This window comes from Bemisia tabaci, chromosome 2, assembly GCF_918797505.1.
Source record: "Bemisia tabaci chromosome 2, PGI_BMITA_v3".
NCBI classification, from domain to species: Eukaryota; Metazoa; Arthropoda; class Insecta; order Hemiptera; family Aleyrodidae; genus Bemisia; species Bemisia tabaci.
This window is the reverse complement of record NC_092794.1, coordinates 27088934-27114465: the sequence shown is the minus strand read 5'-3', so window position 1 is coordinate 27114465 and position 25532 is coordinate 27088934. Positions and strand designations below refer to the sequence as shown.

Below are 25532 nucleotides of genomic sequence, written 5' to 3'. Positions count from 1 at the left end.
TTTGATACAATTAAGATGAATTTTGCTGATTTAGCTATTTCAGTGTTTTCATCTGAAAGAGATCAGACGAATTTTTAAGGAAACTCGATTTCGAAAAGTTGACACTTACTGCTCTCTTCGCTATCACGGCAGATGGGCGGAGCTAGAAACTTTTCATGGGGGGAGGGGCCACAAAAAAGCGCCCTTCTAAGGCGGATCTGTAGGACCTCCCCAGCTCCGAAGAAGAGTTTTGGGGATTTCCCTGGTATCAAAGGGGTGTCCAGTGCGGAAAATTGTGGGCAATTTTGAGCTGTTTCCACCGAAGAAGTGATTCGATGACTATTCCAAAGATAAAATATAAATCATGCACTTTCTTTAAAAAATCATTCTTATTTCTTGAGAGGGGCTAAGTAGATTTCTAGAGAGGTAAGCTTCGCAGCCCCTCATTTCCGCCCATGCACCAGTTAGAGACAGTGGCGAGGCGTGAATGAACGATTATCGATATTTCCACATTTAGAGCTATGGTAAAGAATCGATTAATAAGGTTTTCGTTGCGAACACCCTTTTTATCGATCCTTTTCCATAGGTTTATAAGGCAGATCAATCGATATATCGCAAAACCCGCCACGCCGCTGGTTAGAGAGCCGTACATGAAGAAATGAAGTTTCTAAAATTGACTGAAGTTACACCGAAAATTGTGATCAAAAGTTATAAATGTAAATGTAAAGGTAGGTCTGGTGATCCCTGGATGCTGGCTTGGATTGTCCTCGCAGCTAGTTTGCAGTTAAAGGACCCCACATACTCCTTATGGGTTTGTGTACCCATGATTGATATTTAATTTTTTAATTTTTTAAATTTGTCTATGGATGCTGATCAAAAGTTACCTTTACGCCAACTTTCTACAAGCGCACACTCCCCGGAAAACAATTAAAAAATTCCTTGAATACAGGAAGGTTCTCTTCTTGAATAAAGGAAAACTCAAGATTTTAAAGTTATTCGGACGCATTTTGAGGCTTCTGTGACGCAGATTTTCCATCAATCTCTGCGGTAAAATCAAGTTCCTTTTTTAACTTTCAGCCTAGAATACCTTCAAATTATTGCATTCAACACATTTGGAAAATGATAAAAATTTTAACGCTATTTGAACGCATTTTGAAGGTTGAAACTCTCTCTTTTCTCGCCTTTTCTTATTTGCTACCTCTTCTTTTCTTCATTCTCTTCCTCCTTTTTTTGCTTTTAGAAGGGGGAGCTTCGGGCTACGTGCCTGCTTAGCACGGCAGAGTTAAATTTGACAATAACTAATGTGGCTTGGTTCCTTTCTGCTTAACACGATCCATATGATATTGTCAACCGAAACACTCCGCTTTGGAAATTCAGACGCCGACCGGACCGGGCATTCGCTGTCCTGCCCCGATAAGTTGGGCTTAATCCTCGGGCATAAACATAAAGCGGGGGTCGGTAACTAAGTACCTCTCGTTGGGGGTCATAAATTGTACATTTTCAGAAGTGCGCGTCCCGGAGTGGGCGACTCTCGAGCGAGCGCGGCTCGGGATTGGGGATGCGAAGTTGGCCAACTAATTCAATTTCTCTTTGAGCCCCCGCGTCGGAATGTCGTAAAAGGATTTGCGCTGTACCCCGCGCAAAAACTCGGAATGCGCCACCGGTCGCTTTCTACGGAAACATATCTGGAATTTCAATATCCCTTTGTTCCCGAGTCATAATTTTCGCTCCCACATCCAATACCTGCATTAGATACACACTCGACGCTCCGATTAGTGTTGTCTTTCGCCGCGGGGGCGGGGAGGGCGCCACCGGTGACGTCAGAGATTGCATTAGTTGCCCGGGCAAGTCAAGCGACGAATTTCGCGCGATCCACTTCAGCTTAACTTATCGCGTATTATGACGGATCAGAGGAATTAGCTCCGGCATGACGCTTTCAAGATATATTAACTCGGTATGTTACCTCCAATCGTAATGATTATAAATCCTCTGCTAAGCAGTGGCGGAACTAGGGTCTCTTTATACCGAGAGTACAGACAATAGGAATCCATTTCTGATTGGTTCCCGTATTTTAGGCCTCCACAGTGTCACAACCGGGAATAAAGATTACATTTTCACCAATGGCAAAGATTATAAACTAGAATGGTTTAACTGATCAATTTGATTGAATGGTAATCACCCCGAAAATGGCATCTTTAAAATGAAAAGGTCATTGATTTTGAAAGGGCATGTTTTATTTGTTGTGTAAGACTTCATTAATCAGTGGATCGTTCATAGCGTTAACGGTACAATTTTCGGTGCTGTCACTATATAATTACCTATACGGTCATCGACGCAGTCATCTGTTGACTTATCCTTAGCATTGATGACTTCATGGATGACGTCACTTTTTGACAAAAACTATGCGAGAATTCATGTCATCAGTTCATAGAGAAAAAAAGGAGGTGTTTGCATCTGGAGGTTTGTTTACCCTGTGAATTAGGTCGGTATAAACTGGCCGGCGAAATCCGGAATTCGAAGTACGAAAAACGGACCATAATGTCCGATTTTTTTGCTCAAATCAACTCATGATATAATTTCAAGCTTTTTTTATAGAATAACTTTTTTCCATAAATTACACCATTTTCAAGAAAATCGATGATAAACTCGTTGTACCGACCTACGTCATCTAAGATGCCCAAAATGCAAACACCTCCAGCTGTTTTTCTCTATGTCATCAGTTTACGCTTGAAGGTAACAATACTGACGCACTCAAGGAGCCGAGTATATAACTTTGAGCTCACCTTACCGCCAATTTCATTACTTCCATTATGAATGATTCTTTTTTTTTCGGCAATTATGACAGGAAAAAATACCTACGTAAGTCATCTTGAGGACGTACCTACGTTTCCACGTCGGCTACGTCGAGGTGGGGTCCCGCGGAGACGTGGTACTTCGTACTCAAACAGGTTGGAAATCTTAAGAGTTAATCTGAAACGACAATGCCGTAACTATTCCATAGTTGATAAGTGGCGTTGCTTACACTTACTTGGTTTTGAGCATTTTGTTCGGCCATTAGTTTTTCTTTCTGTTGTCTTTTACATTTGTATCTATGATTTTGGAACCAAATTTTCACCTGCAACAAAAATAATAAATATTTTAGACGAAAATCGCCAACAAAACTTTACGACCTTTTCAATTGGACGTTTGCATACTGAAAGGAACTATGTTTCACACAACCATATGCACATACATCTATTTTAGCACAAATATATACGTCCATAATTGAGCCATTCTTTATGGAAACGACGTATCAGCTTAACAATGATAAGATTGTACAACTATGTGCTCAACTCACAACTACATGGTGTGTAGACCTTACAATAATTCGTGTTCTGCGGATGCCCGCATCGCATGTTGCATCGTCCAAGAGTTGAAGGCGCACCGTCTATCACCATAACAACGCCTTCATGCAACTATTCGTGCTTGGTGGATGACCATGTCGCATCGGATAAAATTGAAGGCGCACTAAAATTTGTCAATAACGACGCATTCATGCAACTATTCTAGCTCAACACGTGTCGTTGCTACATAACCATAAATTGAAAGTTATCCCCCGAAAAAATACACATTATCTGGGATGTTTGAGAATTATTTTCTTTGATCGTTTTTCATCGAGGTTTGCTCGCGGCACAAAATAATGATTTAACTAAAAATCTTGAGGAAACATTTTCATGGTTGGTCTTACATATATAACTACATATTTTGTATTATATTTGGCAACGTCCTAATGCTCATACGGTATTTTTCCTTAGCACGGCAGTACGGCGATCCATTTTTGAAGGCTCCCTTCAGACTTTTTTCCGGGACGCGGCGCCGGCGCACACTGGACCGAATCAATAGGAGAATTCGGACAAAGTCTAGAAACTTTGAAAACTTATATTTTCGAAAACATGAGACAGAAGGGTGGATTCATTGGTTTTATCGTGAAAATTTCTCCCGGTAACACCCTTCGAAATTGAATTTGTGGCAAAATCAACATATAAATTTGAAATTTCAGCCAAAAATTTCATGTCCATCCTCTTCTACTAGTTTGTTCCACTGTGCGGCGCGGCGTCCTTGGAAAGGGCGAGGGCACATCGTCGCCGTCGATTCAAAAACGCTTCCTCTGTTTTATTTTTCCCTTCCTTCCTTCCGTCCTTCCTTCCTTCCTTCCTCGCCGCCATCCGGTCCTCCGGTCCACACCTCGGATCCCGAAGAAAGCGCCGCGTTTCCCGAGCCCGCGGCCGGGGAGTCAGTTTTTTCGAAAGGACCCGCTCTCGCCCCCCTCTCCCCTCCCCCTCCCCCCGGGGGCCGGGGGTCCCGCCTTTGTCTGGCGAGGAGCAAAAACGAGGGGTCGGCCGACAATGGCGTAATCACGCGAACAAAAGCCGCGCAGTGCAAAGCTCGAGTGGGCTCAAGATGGAAAACGCAAATGAAGCTCGTTTGTTTCAGCGGGCATTGTCGCGACCAATCGAAACCTCTCGAGCCCGCGCTCCTGCTTCCTCCGCGCGCCATCGCCTTCGGGTTAACCGCGAGCCACTTAAAAGTCTGCAGCAACATTAACCCGCGATCTGTGCCTTTTAAGTTCCTTATTAGACCCGTGCCGCGCCGGCTTCGGCTTTCACTCACATTTCTGGCAAGATTTTTTTGAACGCTTTCGATCTTTTCCCTCACTTTTGAGTTTCAGCAGATCGATCGTTGAAATTGGACGTATTTCTGCCAAACGAAATTATGTACATCATGACGTGAGCCCTGTTATGCGTATATTTTTATGGATCTCAGGGCTCATGTCTCTATGCACATTGTTCCGTTTGGCAGAAATACGTTCCATTGATAGACGAAGCTATAGACAAAGAAGACAAGAAGAATACGGAGGGATCCTATTGGTGGAAGCAGGTGGTTGCAATCGACAAAGGAGGTCGGCAGTAGACAAACTAATGGCAACCCACGCGAGATCCTATAGTTATAGTTCATCATTTTCTCCCTTTAGTCCATAGAATCTACCCATTTTAACCAATAGGATCGCTCTTTTTGAATGAATGATGAAAATTCACAGATAATTTCGATAGAAGCTGTTGGTTACTTTTCATATTAGAATTAAAACACAAGCGGAAACTTACACGTTGCTGATTGCTAATGAAAATTGAACAACCATGCATCAATGTACTCTATGGTGAAGGTTTCTCGACATATCTTATGTTTGTACACCAAGGCATGAAGCACGCGGTCTTACATTTTTCTTTGAGGGTTTTCATGATTTCTCTTGCCTCTGTTGAATCTTGAAAAATTCAGATACTAATAAAGATTCATTTTTTACATGAGAAAATATGGTAGCCATGTAAATTTCTAAACTGGTCAGTTAATATGTGTTGTCATGATTTCATGAAGATAGAGTTAAATATTTACAAAATAAAATTGAGAAATAATTGCCCTTTCCTGTTTTAAAATGACAAAAATGCGGCAATGCGCGTAGCGCGTATATTCGCGCGAAATTTTTCTTTTGCATGGCCGCACGGCAGCACTGTAAAAAGAACTTAAGCCTTAAAATTGGCAACCGCGACGAGGGGGAGGGCACGGAGGGGGAGATCTTGTCAATATTAGCTGGCGAGGCCCCGTGCGCAGTCAGCTAAACAAAAACCACTTAGTACAAATTGCCAAGGAATAGAAATTAAGTTTGTTCGCTTAAAGCTTTAACTCAATTTTCATAATTTCGCTCCCTGTGGCTTCCGCTTTTTGTGTTCTCTCCTTGTTGTTGCCTTACGCTATCTTTCAGCGCGTGGGCGGGTGTATCGGCTTAAAAACGGATATCAATCCAGCACGCATGAAACTCATTTCGTCGCCTCAAAGAGACCAACTTTCCGAGTAATTTAGATGAAAATTACGGTGAATCTTCAGCGGATCGTGGTAAGAATTTTTCCCCGCGCAAAGAGGGTCGTTGCTGTAAGTTTAAAGGTTAGGCGATTGGCGAAGGTAGGAAAGCAATTTTGTGAGATTTGCCTGGCCTCCACTGCCTACTCATCCAAGAATTAGTTCTGGATTTTTTCGCACTAAATGAAGTTTGAGGGGAACCAGGAAAACTTTTGAAAACTGACCTCTCTTAAGTGCATTTTAAAATCATTCTCAAGTGAAAAGTCGCGTGCAAACTGAAAATTCAACTTTACTTTAATTTCCCGAAAAATATTTCAAAATTTTTCTCGTTACAAATCGCATAAAGCTATTCTCTGGTGTGCAGATTTTCTAGAGATGGCCAGATGATAATATCTCAAATTTGGGGGGAGGGGGGCTTTACCCACCCTGGCTCCATGAGCGCCACGCCCCTTAAAGAGAGGCTCTAAATTTACAAGCGGAATTACTGTTTCTCAGGGAATTGATCTCTTTTTTAATCGCTGATTTGTAGTAGAGCAAAAGGCAAATAGAGACCTCTGAAAACAGGACCTTTAAAAACTACAAAGACGTGTCCTCTGAAACTTTAAAAATTGAATACCGAAAAAGAAGGGTTAAGTGAAACGACCTTGAATAAACCAATCTTGAGCGATTGCGTTCAGCCGTCTCTTTAAGTGTTATAAATTGTCTTCCTCGTGCGAGTCTCGTGAGCGAAAAACGTGTTCAATATCTAACTTTAACTATTCGCTTTTAAAATACGCGTTCAAAGTTTATTTCTTCGAGATACTAGACCTATGGTGCTTGTCTCTATAGTATCAGCATCAAACAGTACCTTTTAGAAAGGATCGCTATTTTCAGAGTTGGATATTAGGAGCTCAAAGTAGAATCATATTCACAGTTACAAACTATACGAGGTTTGGCCGAGAAAATTTTTGAAATAACTCTGAAAATATCCGTCCTGTTAGAGTATCGTAAATCGACGGACGAGACTGCCGCCGACCACTGAAAGAGAATTGCACGTAAAAAATCGTAGAATAACCATGTTTCGCAGAGACTTTTACGTCGCATGAGCCAGGGAAGGGAACGCGGTGGAGTCATCTTGGAGAGGGGCGCGCCTTCAATCCAGTTGGCGGCAATATGCCTACACTCGTGGTCGAATAGTTATCTCGTTACGCCTGCCGTAAACGAATTCAAATATCGACGCCTGCACGCGAGAACAGCGTATTTATCTCCAATTTTAACGTTACAACGCAAGTTTCAGAATCACTGCATAATGATTTTTTTTTTTTTTTTTTTAAAAGAAATTTTATTTAAATATATCGTAACTACTACAAGTGTTTCTTGTATCTATCTACGTGGCTTAAAACTAAAACTTAACAAACTGCATTAATTTTATATGTTAACGTTAGATAATACTATGATTATCTAAAAGAACAGGAATTGTAAATTCTCTGCCTTCTTTCTTAAATGTATTATAACATAAAGGTTTTTAGTTTAATGGTTTTGCATTCTTCCTTTCACCCTCATTCACACTCCATTCACACTCTCACTCATACCTTACAGAACTACTTATAAATCTTGATGGGAGTTCAAAGGTCTCCCACCTTTTTAACCTTTTCACAGGTATTGTACTATCTAAGAGGTTTAAAGCCTCTACATTGATATGCTTTTCAATACGACATTCATATCTCTTCGTTGTCTCAGCAATTACTTGTCTAACCGTGGGTACCTCTAATTCTCGCTCCTTATGTCTTCGTTCCTTACGAACCATGGTACTCCAATAATTTCTCGTAGAACCTTCGACTGGAATCTTTCTACCTTATTTATATTAGATTTGCTTGCACAACCCCATAGTTGTGAAGCATAACTGCCATATAGGTTTTAATATTTGATTATACAGCAAAATTTTGTTTTCTTTGACAATTTTGATCTTTTGCCTAACAACCAATACATTTTTTTATACTTTTTATTTAATTCTTTCACCTTGATTCTGATGTGATCTTATAAAAGTAAGTCTAGAGTCTAAACAAACTCCTAAATATCTAGCGCTTGTAACGTAAGGGAACTTGTGTCATCTTCTAGTGAGAACTGGTAATTGTGGTATTTTCCCTATTTGTAAAAACAGTATGAGCAGATTTACATGCGTTGAGCGTGGCGGCCATTGTCCAGTAAACCACTCACACCATTTCATCGATAGCTTTTTGTAATCCTATTGATTAGAGATAAATTATGTCTTTGTCTCTTTCTGCCAAGGCAGTATCATCTGCAAAGTGCGATATAAGCCTCCTCTTCGGTTTGTGGATGTCGCTATGTGAAGATAATTGTATAAATATGGAGGGCATAATGATACAAATTTTTCTTGTAATGATTGGAAACCAGGGCGAAGAGTCAAAAGCGCTTAGATGATTTCAAATAAAATCACAGAAAATTTCGGCGCGATATTTTCGTTCATTATGGCTTTATTATTTTTATCAACCAAAAATAATTAAACATCGTTCAAGTTTCTGAATCACTGCGATTGAGATGTAAATCGATGGTGAAGCTCCCAAACCACGTATCTCGTTTGCGGTGTTACAAAATCCGTTCCCTTTTCATTCATTTTTTTGGAGGAGAACAAATCAACACTATTCCATGAAATTTTCACAACATTTTCTTCTCACAGAGAGTAAACATGAAGGAGGTTTTAATGAATACATGATATCATGAGATGATTTAAGCAAAACAATTGGACGTTATCGTCCGTTTTTCATACTTAGAATTCCGGGTTTTGCTAGGGTGCCTGTACCGACCTACGTCGCGGGGTAAACAATCCCCAAGATACACCTCCTTTTTTTCTCTATGTTAAAATTCGGAAATCACCATCTGATGGATAGCGACCATCAAATCATTCTCAAAAGAGCTACAGAATCACCTTAAGTTGAAGAAATAACGGAGTGTCTAAAGTGTAATTTAACAAGAGAGAGCCGCGCCGCAGGGTATGATTTGTTACCAACAGCACTTGAAAGAGTGTAAAAAGCCCCTCAAGTCTGGACCGCGAGCTCGGAGCTTATCCGCGCATGAATAAACTCGCGAGGGAGAGCGGAGGGGGAGGTTAGGATCAAGCGAGGTGTCCCCGGGGCGCCGAGTGACACTTAACGATCAACCATCGATATATGCTTCAATTTGCGAGAGCATCTAGTAAAATTCACACAGCAAAGGTTTTTGGCCAGCAATTTAATTGGCAACATCGTCTTTTCTCCATTTAAACCTATGGACAAAAATCGATTCTTGGAGGGGCCAGGTGCTCCGACAGTGATCGATTATTTAGCATAGTTTTAAATGGAAACGATCCGGTGTTGCCAAATTCCTGGATCCGCCTCTGCAAAAACGCGGAGAAAAGACTATACATTTCGTCGTTTCTTTCGAGAAACGACGTCATTCCATTTCAGTAATGTCAAATTTCCCCTTGTAAATTGCATACTAACCAGGGAAATTTTGGGCATTTTTAACAGAGAATTTCACTGATTTTGCTTCCAATTCCATGCAAAAATCTGAATATTTTGGATGAAAATTGCACATATACATTTTCGTAAATTGAATAAATTGTCTAAATAAATATATGTCTCGAATAAAATAATTGAATAAATCTGGCAACCTTGGAGTAGAGTTACGTTTCTTCATCCGGGAGTCGACGATTTTAGGTGGACTTCATACGATTGGCGAGCAAAGCGTGTACTCGAGGAAGGTAAAAGTAAGTTCGGGGGTCAGCGCTACATTTTGCCTAATGATGATCGATGAGCAACTTGTTGAGCATCAAATTCCTAAACGACTTACTGTACAAGTTTTTGGGAATTTTGTCGAATCAATGGCTCAACTCTTCTGTAATAATTCATAATTAGGTGAATCTGAGCGTCGACTTTCTAAAGTAACTTGAACCCCCAAGAGCTATTTGCACGCGGTCAAAATGAGCCGATCAAAATGGGACGTCGAAGGGACTGTTGCGTGTTGCCGATCAAACTTAAGAAGCGCCTCCAACTTTTGATGAACATAAATCGCGAGCAGAGTATCAAAAATCATTTATTCGATACTTACTCGCGATTTATGCTGATCAAAAAATAACGGCTCTCGACTTTAATTTGCAACACTCAACGGCCATATCGATGGCTCGTCTCGATGGGTGCCTCTACACTCTGTGATCAACATAAACTCCGAACGAGTAGAAAATTACATTATTCTATGCTTTTTTCGCGATAGAAACCTCTCTTAATATTATTGATCAACACGCAACAGCCGGCTAATTGAAATTGATAGACAAAGCGATAGACAAAGAAGACATAGGGTTTATGGAGGGATCTTATTGGCTGAAATGGGTGGTTCCTATAGAATAAGAGAGAAAATAATGGACTAACTTTAGGGTTTCTAGTGGGTTACCGTTAGTTAGTCTAGTCTAGTACCTTCCTCCTTTGTCTATTGCAACCACCCGCGTCTACCAATAGGATCATATCCCTTTTGTCTTCTATGTCTATAGCTTTGTCTATCAATTTCAATAATCGGCCCGCAGTCGCATTGGTGCCTTATTTCGATCGTGGAAATATATCTCACGGAAGATAGCGTGGGGTCTCTAAAATAAATTCCCTGTGACGACAACAGAGATTTTGAAAGGTTCCAATCGAGATACGGGTTCTGCGACTTTCACCATCGATTAAATCCCTATCAATCGATGAGGTTTTGCTGCATCGAGCCGAGGGTGAGCACCATCCATCGGAGCAAGAACCAGTCTTTGTCCTCACCGACCATCTGCCACCAGCGACCAATGAGCGCGGTTCAAGTGCTCTCGAAACAGCCCGGCACCGGATTCTGCAACCAAAGCGCCTCCCCCCGTCAACCACCCCTCGACTCCCCCCCCCCGCCGGGGCCGCGGATTTTGGAGCGTATTCACACCTCCATCGTTGCCCCTTGTTAGTGCCCAACTTGACGAGCCCCCGCCCCGAATTCCGAGCGCTCCCTCATCCGTACCATTCTCTTTCACCCTCCGTCGATCGAAACTTTTACCGATTAGCGCCCGTCGCACAATAATGGGGAAACTTACCGAGAGGCTGAAAATACAATTTTCAAATTTTGACGTTTTTTCATCACATTAAATTTGCAAAACGTGCTGAAGAAGGAGCTTTCACGGCAAACCAACGGAACCACTTAAAAACGTTTAAATTTCATATTAATAAAGTTATAAGCTTTTTAAGTTTCCACATGTTGCCCCACCTCTTCAATTGACTCTTACCACTTTGCGGCGGGGTACTTAGCCGCTCACTCCTATGGGTTTTTAAGAACCACAGCGTGTGGTTCCAATAATTTTAGTAGTTTTTTTTATTTCTTCTTCTATTATAAAAATGAATGAAGAAAATCTGTCTGTAGGGGTGTAACCTAGAATAAAAACGGGCTCTTGCATTCCCATCTTACACGGTGAAGTGATCGACCAATATGAAAAAATGTATTCTGGGATCGTTGCTTTAAAATCAACGGGTCAGTTTTGCTTGTCACAGAGTTGTGTTTTGTTGCTTTCAGAATGTAGACCAGGAAAAATTATAAACCTGAAATCTCCAAAGTTTTCTAAATTTGAGTAAAACTGGAGTTGGCATTTACCTACTTGAGACTTTCGATATTGCGAATCTCATACATCAGGAGTTATCTCAAGCCAACTTCTTCAAAGAAGTAATGAAAACTCATACAAGCACCACAGTTTTTGCGGTTTGCCGAAAGTTGACCTAAGTGGCGATTGCAAGTTTTGATACTAAGCGCCTCAATTGAGATACTAATGGCTAAAGAGCGACCACATATCTCCGTTTGATACATATTGTCGCAGACTTCCTCTCATACTTCGTTTTTTCTTTGAAAAAATAGTCAACGTTATTTCTTGAAAACTGTCCTGATTTTTCTTCTCTACAGTAGTGGAATATTTTATAAAAATTTCAAACCATTAAGTTGGCTTGTTTTTCCCAGATAAAATAAAATTGGAGCGGAAATTCTGAAACACCGCGGAGATACGTGGTTTCGCACTTTGGCCTTCGATACAGGTTTTCCGCCTTTAATAATCAATGCGTGTCATATTGACACGGTCAAAAATTTTCCCAGTGGCGTTTCAAAATTTGAGGAAAATATTAAAAATGAATCTTAATGCGACCATTATGACCACCTCATTCCTGCCTTTAAATTCACCGGTTGACAAGGCATATTTTCTTTTCATCAATGTCAACGAAATCGGCAAAAACTTGTCATGCAGCTTGCATTTTTTCCCCGAGCAAAGGAAACTACAAACAGTGATTAGAGTGAGTGGGTGACGCACGAACCTGAGTGGGTGTCAGGTGAATGAGACTTGCTAAGTGCTCCCTTTCGGGTGCAGACAGGTACTTTTGTTGTTTGAATCTTCGCTCTAGCTCGTAAACCTAAACAAACAGAAATCATGAAATAATATCAAGCTCAGTGTCAATATACATTTCGAAACAGCCGCGACTCCGCAGCAATCGTCCAATCAAAGAAGTCATTAAACGTGACATTTTTGTGATTCCGAAGCAACACATCAGATACTTGGACGTCTTTAAATCAAAAGGAACTATATCCATTCTGACATGAGTCCTGAGATCCATAAGAGCACATGTGTGACAGGGCTCATGTCTAATGGATGTAGTTCCGTTTGGTTTAAATCAGTCCGCTTGTGAATATTTGTTGCCATGTTAGTACTAAACTAGTTCAAAGACCACTTAAAAATGCAGTTATAACAAGGGAAACATCGTATGAATCATAAAATTATAGGCCGCACAGGTACTCAAGGATAATCGAAATCTCAGTTAGAATTAGGGTCAACTGCGAGAATCCGCTAAATACGTTTTTATACGTCCAAAAACCATTTATCAGCCTTTGAAGTCCAAGACACACCCCCTCCCCCCCTGAAACCCTAATTTTAACTGAGACTTCGATTTTTCTGATGTCACTAATGAACTAACGAAACTGGTTGCATATCAATTTTCATGAGATTCGGTGCATTACCATTTCCAAAATGTAAGAATTAAGTGATTTCCTTTCCAGATATGGGAGGGGGAAGAAGGGAGGCTGTTTAAAGGTGGACCCTTAAAAAGCACCTTTAGCGAAGAATTCATAGAAAAAAAAACCTTATTTTGCTTCTGCAGTCTAGCGGTCTAACCTTATCATTAATCGCTATGACTGTAAAATCTGCGTACTTAAAAATGCGACATTACAAATATCCGCTCTCATTTTTTTTCTTAAGACACTTAGGAAACAGTTTCCTTGAAAATGCTCTGAATTTTCCTCACTGATTGAAAAAATATTCACACACAATAAATTTTGAAGCGATGTCTTGGTTAGTTTCCTTTTCAAAAACCTAAAATTAGCCGTGATTTTTGAGACGTAGCAATGTACGATAGATATTGTTGTACCTCAGCTATCGATAATGTCTCTCAATCAAATTACCAAACCATTATGTCTTATACAGTGTGTTTGTACAATCTTAGTAGAGTAAGTCATCTTTTGTGCGGTGTGTTCGTTGATTTAGAGAGAAATTCCAGCATTAGCGCTTACTACTATAATGCGAGTCTGCATTTTTTTTTTAAAAAAAAAAACGAGCCCTACCGGCACGCTTAAAACATATCCCGCAAAAAAACCGGATTTCGAAAAATTCAGTGATGGTGTTTGCTTATCTAGACGGTTCGACGCCGAACCAAATACCAAACGGCAATTTAAGTAGCGCGGTGCGTTATCTAGACCCCTCGAAGTAGGGTCGAGGAGGGTGGGGCGGGGGTGGAAAGCGAATAAAGCGGGTGGGGGATATTTCGTATTCATACCTCGAATCCATTTTAAGCTTTTCGGCACCCTTGCACCCTTCCGAGTAGAAACCGCGTATCCTCAATGCGCCTCGCACAGGAGTTGCGCGCTTCTCGCTTAGGACCCCCGAAGCTGGGATACCACGCGCGCAGTAAGAATGAGCTTGGAGTATTTGTTTAATTCGGCTGTACTAGCTTCATTTACGGGAACATTGCTGGTGGTGCATGCTCGGCGCCCCTAATTCGCTCCTTAAATCAACATTCCTTCGGCGGAGCCCCGAGTCCCTTGCCGAGGAGCTTCCGCGTTTAAAAGCTTTGTGTGTTATCAGGTTCCTTTCGGAGGGATTCCAAATGAGTTTCCGAGGTGCCATTAGACGTCTAATTGAAATTCGAGGTTGTGCATCGGACTTTCGGTGGGTGAGTCCCGACTCCTCGTAGCGAGTGAACTTCAGTCGAGTCCCTCCGTCAGACCCAAAATTGGATGTGTGTAGCATGCTTTGACCTGGCGCGGTCATCATTGCCTCGAATGAGAATTTGAACTACATTTCGCAATGAAGAACTGTATTTCTCTGGGCTCATCCACAGAAGCATGTATCTGCACAGGGAAGTTAACGGCACAGACACTGTTTCTACACGGAGAAAAAAACTTCGGGAGAGGGACCCGAAGTTTAAGTTCGTTTGAAACAAACTTAGGTTTACGCCCTGGATCCAAAATATTTCGAATCTTTGCTACTTTACAATATCGAAATCTGATATCATAAAGACCGATTCCAAAGGTCTAAAGAGAGGGGATTAATTTATCCTGAAAGATCCAAAATCCCTTGAAATTCCCATTCTATCCCTGGTAAAAATTGGCGATAGGAGCTGCGTTTCAAAATACCATAGGAGTTCTTATAGCCGACTAATGAAGGCTATTGAAAATCATATAGCTGGCTGTAGAAAGCGGAGCAAATCGTATAGCCGGGCTATACGAAGCTATAAAAAAGTATACAGTCGGGCTATAGTTCCTATCGCCGGGCTTTACTTTTTATCGCCATTGGCTATAAAAGGCTAAAAGAAATTGTGTAGAAATTCGTGTGATTTGGAGATCATTCCTTAAGTTTGATACGGAACTACCTTAGTATTTACAAAACACACATTATATTTTAAAACATTTTCTTTTTCATCCATTAAAATGAGAATAGTCCATACAGAGTGAGCAAACATTTCAAAATCATGAGTTGAAAAACGCTGACTCCGCGAGATTAAATATTAGAGCCTAACACAAAGCGGAGCGGCGACGCACTGGCGCCTACAAACCTAACAGGGATACTTCACGCATTGCGCAATGCGTGAAGTATCCCTGTTAGGTTTGTAGGCGCCAATGCGCGTTTCGCGCTCTCTGCCCGCCCGCCGCGTCGCAGCGTGCCACGGCGTCTGAAGCAACTACTTCACACCAGAGGTATTGCATAGTATCATAAGAAATTGAGGGCGCTCCAACATATCAAGAATGACAGGCATCCTTCAAAAGTAAGGAGCTTTCCTCGCAAAATAAATCAAGATACTACGGCACAAAAAGAGAGGGGTAGTCCAAAAACTAACTAAGTCCTAGTATCCGTAATTAGTAACGTTTAGCATAAACTTTATCGTCTGGCTGTTGCTTAATCGCCATCGACTATAAAAGACTATAAGAAATTGTACAGCCGGCTACAGAAGCTATTGGAAATCTTACAGCCGGCTTTAGGTCTATAGTATTTTGGAACACACATATTCTACTGCCAATTTTTACCAGGGTACTTACTCTTTTATTATGTGTGAGGTCATGCATTTTAGCGTTTAAATTATGAAAAGTATAGCCACTTTTCATTATTTTAGGTCCATAATTGTCCCTAAAAATAATCTATGCTTTTCCGAAATTTTGCGGTGCGCCGCTCCGACTGAGGGCACTTTTGAAAAGCTAATGTTAAAAGTCGGAAAAAACTTATTTTGAATCACAGAAACACTTTTTCAGATCTGATGTGATACCTCTTGATAACAACATTCTCGCTTTGAAAGGTACAGCCAAGTACTATTTTAGACTTTCACCATTTTTCTTTTTAGTATTTTAGCCATCTGAGGAAGTCTGAGTTTTCAGCCGAAACGATTTGGTTTTATTTGTGAAAACTAGCCTTGTTACCCGTTTTTTAAATTGTGTTATAATTGCATTGTGATACCTTTGGGGCACCTTAGAGTCCCTTTATACTGAGAGTCAAGACAACACCCCCTCATGGAGTCACAAACGGGAATAAAGATTACAGAAATTGAATGTTTTTCGTAATCTTTGATCGGCCCATTCTCAAATTCCTCTCTCCGTTACTTCTCTCATTCCGTTTGTTCCTTGCCGAACCCATAATTCCCTGGTCCATTCCAGATGATAATCTTTGCAATCGGCAAAAATGTAATCTTTATTCCCGTTTGTGACACTGTGAAGGCCTAAAATACGGGAACCAATCAGAAATGGATTCACATTGTCTTGACTCTCAGTATAAAGGGGCTCTAGGGCACCTTTTAGAGAAAAATGAGACTTGAAACGTAAAGTTGATAAAAAACAACAAATCCGACAACAGCTACTTTAAGCAATACATGCTTCCGCGCTCTCCACATGGGGCGCAGCCCCGCTATTTGCTCTTCGACAGAGCATTGGTTTCATTTATTGGATTCGCGGCTCCCCTGGGCCTTAAAGTCTTCTTATTCGCTCCTCTCTCTCCCCCCGCTCCCTCCCTTTCCCGCCCTCCACCCCCCTTCCCACTCTTTCCGCCATTCTGCTCCGTAGCCCTGTTTTCATTGCGTTTTATCGGGCCGCCTCGTCGAAACTAATCCTGTTCGGGGGGCGAAAGAAAGGCGTTATTCTCCGCTCTCTGGAAGCTCTATGTATTCGTTACAAAAGAGCGTATCTGCGACGTGAGTTGAGCGTATAACCCCCTGCTCTCCAAGGCTCATGTGGAAATAAAGTTAAGCCCTTTTGCCGGCGGAGTGGAGTGGCGTATTGACCGACTCCCTGCAGTGCAGCTAGGATTTTCAAGAGCAGGGAAAGAACTTTTGAGCACTGAGGATCGCAGATAGGGGTCACATCCAGCCGTCCGATGTGAAAGATTCGTAACTTAATTCAAAGATGGAATTGGTGTGGATTTTCACGGAATTGTTTATGGAGTTCTATGCTTGTGTTAATTTTTGGCGCAGAGAGCAAGGAAAGCAGGACCACGCACACGAACAGCACTGCCGTGCTATGGAAAAACACCCTATTAGCCTTAAAAAATTCATGAAATGTTTTTCCATCTGAATAATGCGGGAAAGTTGTGAATCTTTTTTCTTCCATAGTTTTCCAGAGAAATTGAGTTGTCATTTGATATAAATTAAGCGAAAATTTCGGGGTAAAATATTCAAAAATTTTCCTCGAAAATAGATAATATTTTCTCGGAGGAAACTGAGCAAGGATCAAATATTCATACGACGTTTTTCCGCGTAGCAAGGCAGAGCTGCAGGCTGATTCTTGAAACTGATAGACAAATCCATAGAAAAAGAAGACAAAGAGAAAACGGAGCGATCCTATGTGCATGAAAAAAGCGGATGGTTGCAACAGACGGAGGAGGTAAATAATAGACTAAACTAACGACAACCCACGAGAGACCCCATAGTTAGTCCATTCCTCCTTAGTCTATGACAACCACCATTAGGGTGCGTCAAAAAAAATGAAAGTCTGAAATGTTCCGCTCCCCAGGCGGCAATCGATGACGTTTGGTAAAAAAACATGTTTGCCAAAATTTGGGCCAATTTCAACCATTTTAAGTGGTGCCAAAGGTCAATTTTGTGATGAAATTATGATATTTTGGTTTAGACCTCGATTTCGCACAAAAAACTCGATTTTACGCTGAAATCGTGCGTTTACGAGAAAAATGCCAAAGAACTCGACTTGTAGAGGATGAAATTTTACACTAGGGGGACGTCTTTGTAACCGATAAAAATCAAATTGAACTAGAAAAACTCAACTCGGTATTTATTTTTTTGGTCCTCAGAATTTCCGAGGTCTTACAAAGTAGAGGTTTAAAAGACTAATTTTTCACGAAAATTAGTCGAAAGAGGGTATAAATGAACCGTAGGCAAGTGTTGAGGATGCAAATGTCATCAGAACTTCCTCAGTTTCAAAAAAAGTTCCAACAATTTTGCACAGTCCTCCAAAAAGTGTACGGCTCGAGAAGCAGGATCGTGCTATAATAGTAAGGGGAAAGTGCGGTTTGACCGGGAAAAATTGCGTAACAAACTTTCCCAATGTAATCGTCATCAGTAGGTCCCCATGAACAACTTCCTAAAAGTTAAAAATGGCCCGACCCCGGAATACCCCTCAAAAAAGTTAAAATTGAAAATGACGGCCGTAATAAGAGGGTCCGGGAAATCGGTATTTTAAAATGCTCATTCTGTCTCATCATGTGAGGTATCATTTCCTATGTAATTTTGGTCGCAGATTTCATAAATGAATTCCACAAGGCCCTCCGGCCAAAGGGGGTGCTCTAAATCAAAGGTGGCGGCCAAATGTGAAAGGCAGGAGGTTGCATTTTTTTAAATATTCACCGAAGGAACAAGGAAAGTGAATTGTCTTTATTTTCATGTATTTATGGCCAAGAAACTTAAATTTGATGTTATAAATGTATTTAATAAAAGAAAATAAAGGAAACATACGACTACCGAGTGAAACGTAAGCTTAGAAGGGGCCTTGCGGAATTCATTTATGAAATCTACGACCAAAATTACATAGGAAATGATACCTCACATGATGAGACAGAATGAGCATTTTAAAATACCGATTTCCCGGACCCTCTTATTACGGCCGCCATTTTCAATTTTAACTTTTTTGAGGGGTATTCCGGGGTCGGGCCATTTTTAACTTTTAGGAAGTTATTCAAGGGGACCTACTGATGACAATTACATTGGGAAAGTTTGTTACGCAGTTTTTCCCGGTCAAACCGCACTTTCCCCTTACTATTATAGCACGATCCTGCTTCTCGAGCCGTATACTTTTTGGAGGATTGTGCAAAATTGTTGGAACTTTTTTTGAAACTGAGGAAGTTCTGATGACATTTGCATCCTCAACACTTGCCTACAGTTCATTTATACCCTCTTTCGACTAATTTTCGTGAAAAATTAGTCTTTTAAACCTCTACTTTGTAAGACCTCGGAAATTCTGAGGACCAAAAAAATAAATACCGAGTTGAGTTTTTCTAGTTCAATTTGATTTTTATCGGTTACAAAGACGTCCCCCTAGTGTAAAATTTCATCCTCTACAAGTCGAGTTCTTTGGCATTTTTCTCGTAAACGCACGATTTCAGCGTAAAATCGAGTTTTTTGTGCGAAATCGAGGTCTAAACCAAAATATCATAATTTCATCACAAAATTGACCTTTGGCACCATTTAAAATGGTTGAAATTGGCCCAAATTTTGGCAAACATGTTTTTTTACCAAACGTCATCGATTGCCGCCTGGGGAGCGGAACATTTCAGACTTTCATTTTTTTTGACGCACCCTACAACCACCTGTTTCAACTAATAGGATCGCTTTATCTCCCCTTTGACCTCTTTGTCTATAGCTTTGTCTCCCAATAATATTTTAGTTGTGCACAGGCGGATTCAAGGGGGGGGGGGTGTAGGGGGCTTGTGCCCCCCCCTTTAACCCGAAAAAAAGGAGGATGAAAAAGAGAAGGAACGGAGGAAAGAAGAAAGAAAGACGCTTACATTTGGTAGTTCATGACGAAATTTACTCTAACTGCGTAATAGATGCTTCTAAAATTCAAATATTTTTTGAGGTAGGTCCGCGACCGGACCTCCCTAATGCCTCCCTCGTTCGAGGTGTCTGGATCCGACCATGTAGCTGTGGTAGAGTTACAGCCACATTGTGCGTGGCAATACACCTTGCAATCGTGTGTGGATTTCAAAATCATTTTGTCTTTGCAATAAATGATTGATTTTGATCGAGGATGAAACTAATGAAAGAAGGATAATTTTGATTATTATTACCTGAGCTTGAGTAAAGAGAACACGTCTTTTCCTACGCTGAGCTAAAGGGAACTGAACAGGTTTGGTATCAGAACAGGAGGAGAGAGCAGACATATTGCCCATATTCATTCCACCTGCCGCCGGTGACCCCATTAGCCTGGATACTGAAACATTCGAAAAACACAAAATTCATGAATACAAAGTCAATATAAATAAATGAAATACATAATAGCACCCACGTGCGAATCCATCTATGAATAAGTTGTTTTGAATAATGAATGAGTTCAAAAAGTATAAAAAGTGACTGGCTTGTATACTTTTGAAGAGCGATGCGTCTACTGACACAAAAAATTTTCAGTATCCTCTACAAATTGGCCATCAGAGGCGTAGCAATAATCATGTGAATTTCTCATGACAAGGAAAATGAAATGTATAGCAACTATTTGTGGCTCAATTAATTTTCATGTAAAAATAAGAAAAAAATCCTTCTTACCAACATATTCTCATTATTTCAATTATGAAAAATTGCAAATTCTCTAGAAAAGAACAAGCCCAAAGCTGAGGAAGGTCGTCACTCCTTCCATTAAAGAACGTATGGACTCTACAGTCTTAGGACAATTTGTGTTGCCCATTATGGGGTCCATTAGGGTCTATTGACATTAAGTGCGGCTGCATACGATCGTAACCTTTCTATGGAGGTCCCATTGGGACCCTCCTGGCTGCGCCCATAGGCCCATAGCCCATGTTAAGAATCTGCGCATGGGACGTTATGACATGCGAAACCCTGTTAGAACGAAGCGGGCTGCATTGATAAGAGTGATAAGGAAGGAACAATAAATGAGCCATATAAATAAACAAACGGATGGTTGGACGTATTTTTGCTAAAAAGGACTATGTGCATAGGGTGTGCGTGTAACATAGTTCCTTTCAGCATAAACACGTCCAGTTGAGGTATTGAAAAAGAGGGACCGGTGCACGTTGAACTCAAGAACAGGGGAACGCGCGAGGCCGGGAGGGAGGGGGGGGGGGGGGTTAAAGTGTGATCCCCCACCTAGTTATTTGCATTATTTAAAACCAATTCCGGGGGAATAAATGTAAAGCTGGTTAGGTTGGACGCGCCCCGATATGAATTGGAATGAATAATTAATGGGGTCCTCCCCTCCAGTTTTGTGCCGACGCAGCGCAACCCCCCGTCTCCTACGGTGAGCTTGACGTGAGGTTTCCCTACAGCATAATTATGCCGGCCCGAGTGGCGAGTGCACCGAGCCCTGCTGCCGTGCTACCGCAGAGGAAAAAAAGAAAGTGGTGGCAGTTTATGATTTGTTTACACTGTGACGTAGGTGGGCACAATATTGCGTCAATTTTACTATATTGTAAAATCCTAAGCCCTAAAATTCACTGAAAAAAATGGTATGCTGAATCAGCACCTAGGATGTCAAAAATTTGTGTCTGGTGATCCCAAGATGCTGCCGTGATTGCCCATGTGTTATTGAATTTGCATTCGCAGGATGTAAAGTTAACTGCGGGGGCAGTAAAGGCAGCATCTTGGATCATTATTGACTTCCTAGATGCTAAAATAGTAAATTATTTTTTTCAATGTTGTGGATATCTATGCCTTATTTCCTACAAAACCCTAATTTAAAAGTAGGTATGAGAAATGAGCCGGAAGTCCGTTGTTTTGGATTTATTCAATACGAAAAATAATAAAAAACCTTTTGAAGTATGATCATCATCCATTAACCACGCTATTTACGAAAATTTGATGACAAAGATATCTGCAGTTCTGCACCTACTTAACGGCATCGACAATACCCAAGATGACCGAAATTCTACCACCTTCTTTTTTTGTCAATCCTGTGCTAAGGAAAGACGGCTTCCGTGCACTTAGACGTTACCAAATGTCTGCGAATGGCTAAAAGGCTAATTTCCTTTAAAAACTTATGTATAATGCGTATTTTCAATTTTATTTTTCGGTCTTCAACTTTTAGGGGGAGTTTTTTAGGATTGGACCGGGGTGGCTACCGCCACCTAGGATTTTTCTTTGCACTTTTCATAGCGCCTTTCTTTGAACCTAAAAATTCTGCAAATTTAACTATTGAATACTATTCATAAATTTACTTCGAGGTAAACGTTAGAGTGCGTACAAAAAAACTATTCTTTTAGAGCTCCTGAAATTTTTTTGTTACCGTTACAAAAGGTCTCACAAAAATGTTTTGCTAACGTCACAGAGGGGTTTGTTGGGTTAATAGAAGGTATTCTGTTACTAAAGAACCGGTTCTAAGAAGGTACTAAAGAAGAGGTTCTGTTACCAAAACCAAAACCTTTTGTAACTTTGAAGGGAGTCCTTTATGATGGTAACAAAAGTAGGTCAAAAGCCCTACTAACAGTATGACAGTGGATGTTTTAAATGTAAATCTGGCAGCGTTCGAATGTTCATACGGAGTCTTTTCTAAGCACAGCAGATTGGCTTTTCGCTTCGTTCAAACAGACTGCTCAGGCTGGGGAAAGCCGAAGTCTATCAATTATTTATTCGGTCACTCGCAGGTGATTCGGTAATTTTTTTTGCCCAATCACTTGCCGCTATCCTCGTAGTAGGAAGGACCTAGGAAACATGATTGGACGAGCCTCTAACTGCGTTCCAAGCGTCAGCTGATAATATTCCCATGCATTTTTCCTCCTAATTGTTTTTGCCTATGCATCGCCATGACAACAATTTTTCAATCCATTTCATCCTTTTCGAGGTAAAATTTTACGCATCTTAAAAGTGAACTTTAGCCGAAGACGCATGAAAAACGGATCACCGATGGTTGATAATATTATATCGCCATCTCCCGGCCAAAGTATCGCAAGCGCCATGCAATATTTCAAAATTTCTGCTGCCATTTTATTTTTTTACAACGACATTGTTGGTTGAGTGTGTTTGAAAATCCACTGAAACTTATCGGCAGTACAAAGGAAATACAGTGGCATTTTCTTACAGCTTCGTTACACAATTTCTCTATACAAAGTTGAAATGGCGGCGGAAATTTTGAAATGTCGCATTGCGGTGGTGACACTTCGGCCGGAAGATGACGACATACGGTTCAGTCCTTTAGCCTCTTCTGAACTGAAGGCAAGCTGCCTCACCAGTGGCGTGGCGTGTTTTGCGATATATCGATTGTCATGCCATTTAAACCTATGGAAAAGGATCGATAAACAGGGTGTTCGCAGCAGACACCTTAATAATCGATTCTTTACCATAGGTTTAAATGGCATATCGATCGATAAATCGCAAAGCATGCCGCGCCACTGTGCCTCACCTAAAATCGATTGTCCCCTGGGAAAAAAACCACATTGGATCTATGGTCCTGACTCTTAAAAACATCGAAAAGAAAAAATACTCTTGATTCAATCGGATTTTTGGTTAAAGCAATAAGAGCCAAAATCCTCTCAAACCTCTTAATTTGAGCGGATTTCCTTTTGATTTAAGCTTAAATCTGATTGAATCAAGAGTATTTTTTCTGGTCAATGTTTTCAAGAGTCTGGACTCTCGATCCAATGTGTTTTTTTTCCAGTGTCCTATACGTCTAAATCACTGACTTCAGTATAACCGAAATGCCTTCCGGGTCAACCTTGCAGCAATCAATTCGCTTGCATGAAAATTGCAAATTGCAAGGCTGTAATTGCGAAGAATCGTGGAAACCGCCCGCGAATTGGACGTATTTCTGCCAACAGAACTATGTGCATCATGACGTGAGCCCTGTCATGTATGTATTCTTATGGGTCCCAGAGCTCATGTCTTAATGCACATAGTTCTGTTTGGCAGAAAAACGTCCAATTACCGCGATCACTGAAAGCGTGACAAGGACGATTTTCAATTGCTGGCGGAAGTCAGGAAACGTATGCAACATGCACGCATTGTGCCTCGGTTTTTCTGCGACGCGTCGATTGCATAAAATAGTCTCCTCTCCTCCCTGTCTTCCTGACTGATTATCATGAATAAGTGGAGGGACGAGGAGAAAAGAAGCTGCAATTTCTGTAATTGTCGGAAGTTGGTGACTTCGTGTTTTTTTTATCAAATGAGGGATTTACTGATTCTTCATTGTCACCGCTGCATTTACTGGTCTCATTTGTCTCAAACGTAACACGTTACAGTGACGCTTTTCCAAACCGGAATCTCACGGAACTGAGAAAATGTTCCGTTATCAACGATTATGTGGGTAGGAATGTCCAAGGCGACATAGATGGATTTCTGGCGAAGATAGGTTGGAATCTCGAGGAGAAAACGTATCAGAAATGTACGTGTCCGAGAGATCACGGGCGTTTAAGAGACAAAATTAAGGTGATTCGATGGACGCCATATTTTGTGTCAGAACGGCATGCGATATATCGCATCAATTGGTTCCATTTTTTCAGCTGCTCGTCATTTTTCTTCTATTTTGAGATCGCAATTCTGTTGTCAGGAGACTAAAGCACTCACTTACCAATTTCAACAAAGAAATTCAACGTAATAAAGGCGTGGTTTTTTTTAGAGAGAAAACATCGCATTCGATACTGATATCGAAGCTGCACTCGAATGCGATATTTTCTCTATAAGAAAACCACGCCTTTATTACGTTGAATTTCTTTGTTAAAATTGGTAAGAGAGTGCTTTAGTCTCCTGACAGCAGAATTACGATCTCAAAATTGGAGGAAAATGACGAGTAGCTGAAAAAATGGAACCAATCGATGCGATATATCGCATGCCGTTCTGACACAAAATATGGCGTCCATCGAGTCACCTTAAGTGAGGGGCTTTGAGGACAAGGCGCATAAGTGCAGTTTTTGCTATTTCGAGAAATGCGTGTTTGAAGTTCCGAAATTACATGGATCATAATGGTGGAGAGAAAATTCAAACTATACCTTATTGATACTTAAAAATTGAAAATTGGCCAAATTTTTCACAGATTATGCATTTAGACTAGTTTTAATACACATGTTCAAGAACTAGTATGCAAAACAGATGGGGAAAAAATCGAATGAAATTCATCACGGACGAAGTTATTCCTATCATTATCAAAGATTATTTTATGATGTTCATTCCCTTTATTTTGAGAAACTGCAGTAATTTAAATCGTACCAAAAAAACGTAGTGAGTATTCTTCCTATTTTGGTGTAAAGGGATCATTTGGTAATTTTAATTTTGGAGAATTTTCCTAGGATCGTCGCAATTAAATACGAATATGACATGGTGGTGTGATAAGTTGGAATAAACATACTATATTCTGAGGAGATATCATGGCGAATAAAAATCTAGTTAGATGAGTTTCAAAAATGAAATCTAGTTACTTGCAGAATTTGGGAAACATTCCGATGTGTTTTTATTATTTAGATAAATAAGTACAACTAAATTTTTAACATCCAAACTCACTGCCAAATTTCTTCTCTTGGTGCAGATTATGACTTTAAGTAGGTTCCTCATCCGTGTGATGTGAAATGGATTCGCGATGAATGAAACTTTGAAAGCAATTTAACATGTGGAGAAGTGGCTCATAAATACCCTTCCCATCAGGTAATTTACAAGTATCTCTTTACTTTCATCAAATTGATCAACGAGTAGATATAATGTAGAAATAATTATTGAGGTAAGAGCTCTTCATCGCGGCGGAAGTTTCGCGAGTGTCCACTTCAGCGACGGTAATTGCAGTTCACACTCTTTAAACCGAGAGGATTGTAATTAACAAGACAACGGGCTTGAATCGAGTATTCTTTTTTAGCGGCAATTAAAAATAGTGCCAATTTCTGAAATGAATCAGAGGACAGGGGAATCATCAACGCATCTCAAAATACGTTCGTTCTGAAATTTTGTGCGGCACCC

The 25532-nt window shown here is 40.7% G+C and overlaps 1 protein-coding gene across 1 annotated transcript in view; it reads right to left on the bottom strand.

The window, feature by feature from the left end:
* The window catches only part of LOC109032418 (homeobox protein Nkx-2.1), a 69187-nt gene that overhangs the window by 9008 nt on the left and 34647 nt on the right, over positions 1–25532 (bottom strand). The window contains exons 2-4 of the mRNA XM_019044536.2: positions 19718–19860; positions 12207–12302; positions 3008–3094 (exon numbers count right to left, since the gene is read on the bottom strand). Coding sequence (XP_018900081.2) covers positions 3008–3094; positions 12207–12302; positions 19718–19860 — 326 coding nt within the window. The remainder of the gene's footprint in view (positions 1–3007; positions 3095–12206; positions 12303–19717; positions 19861–25532) is intronic.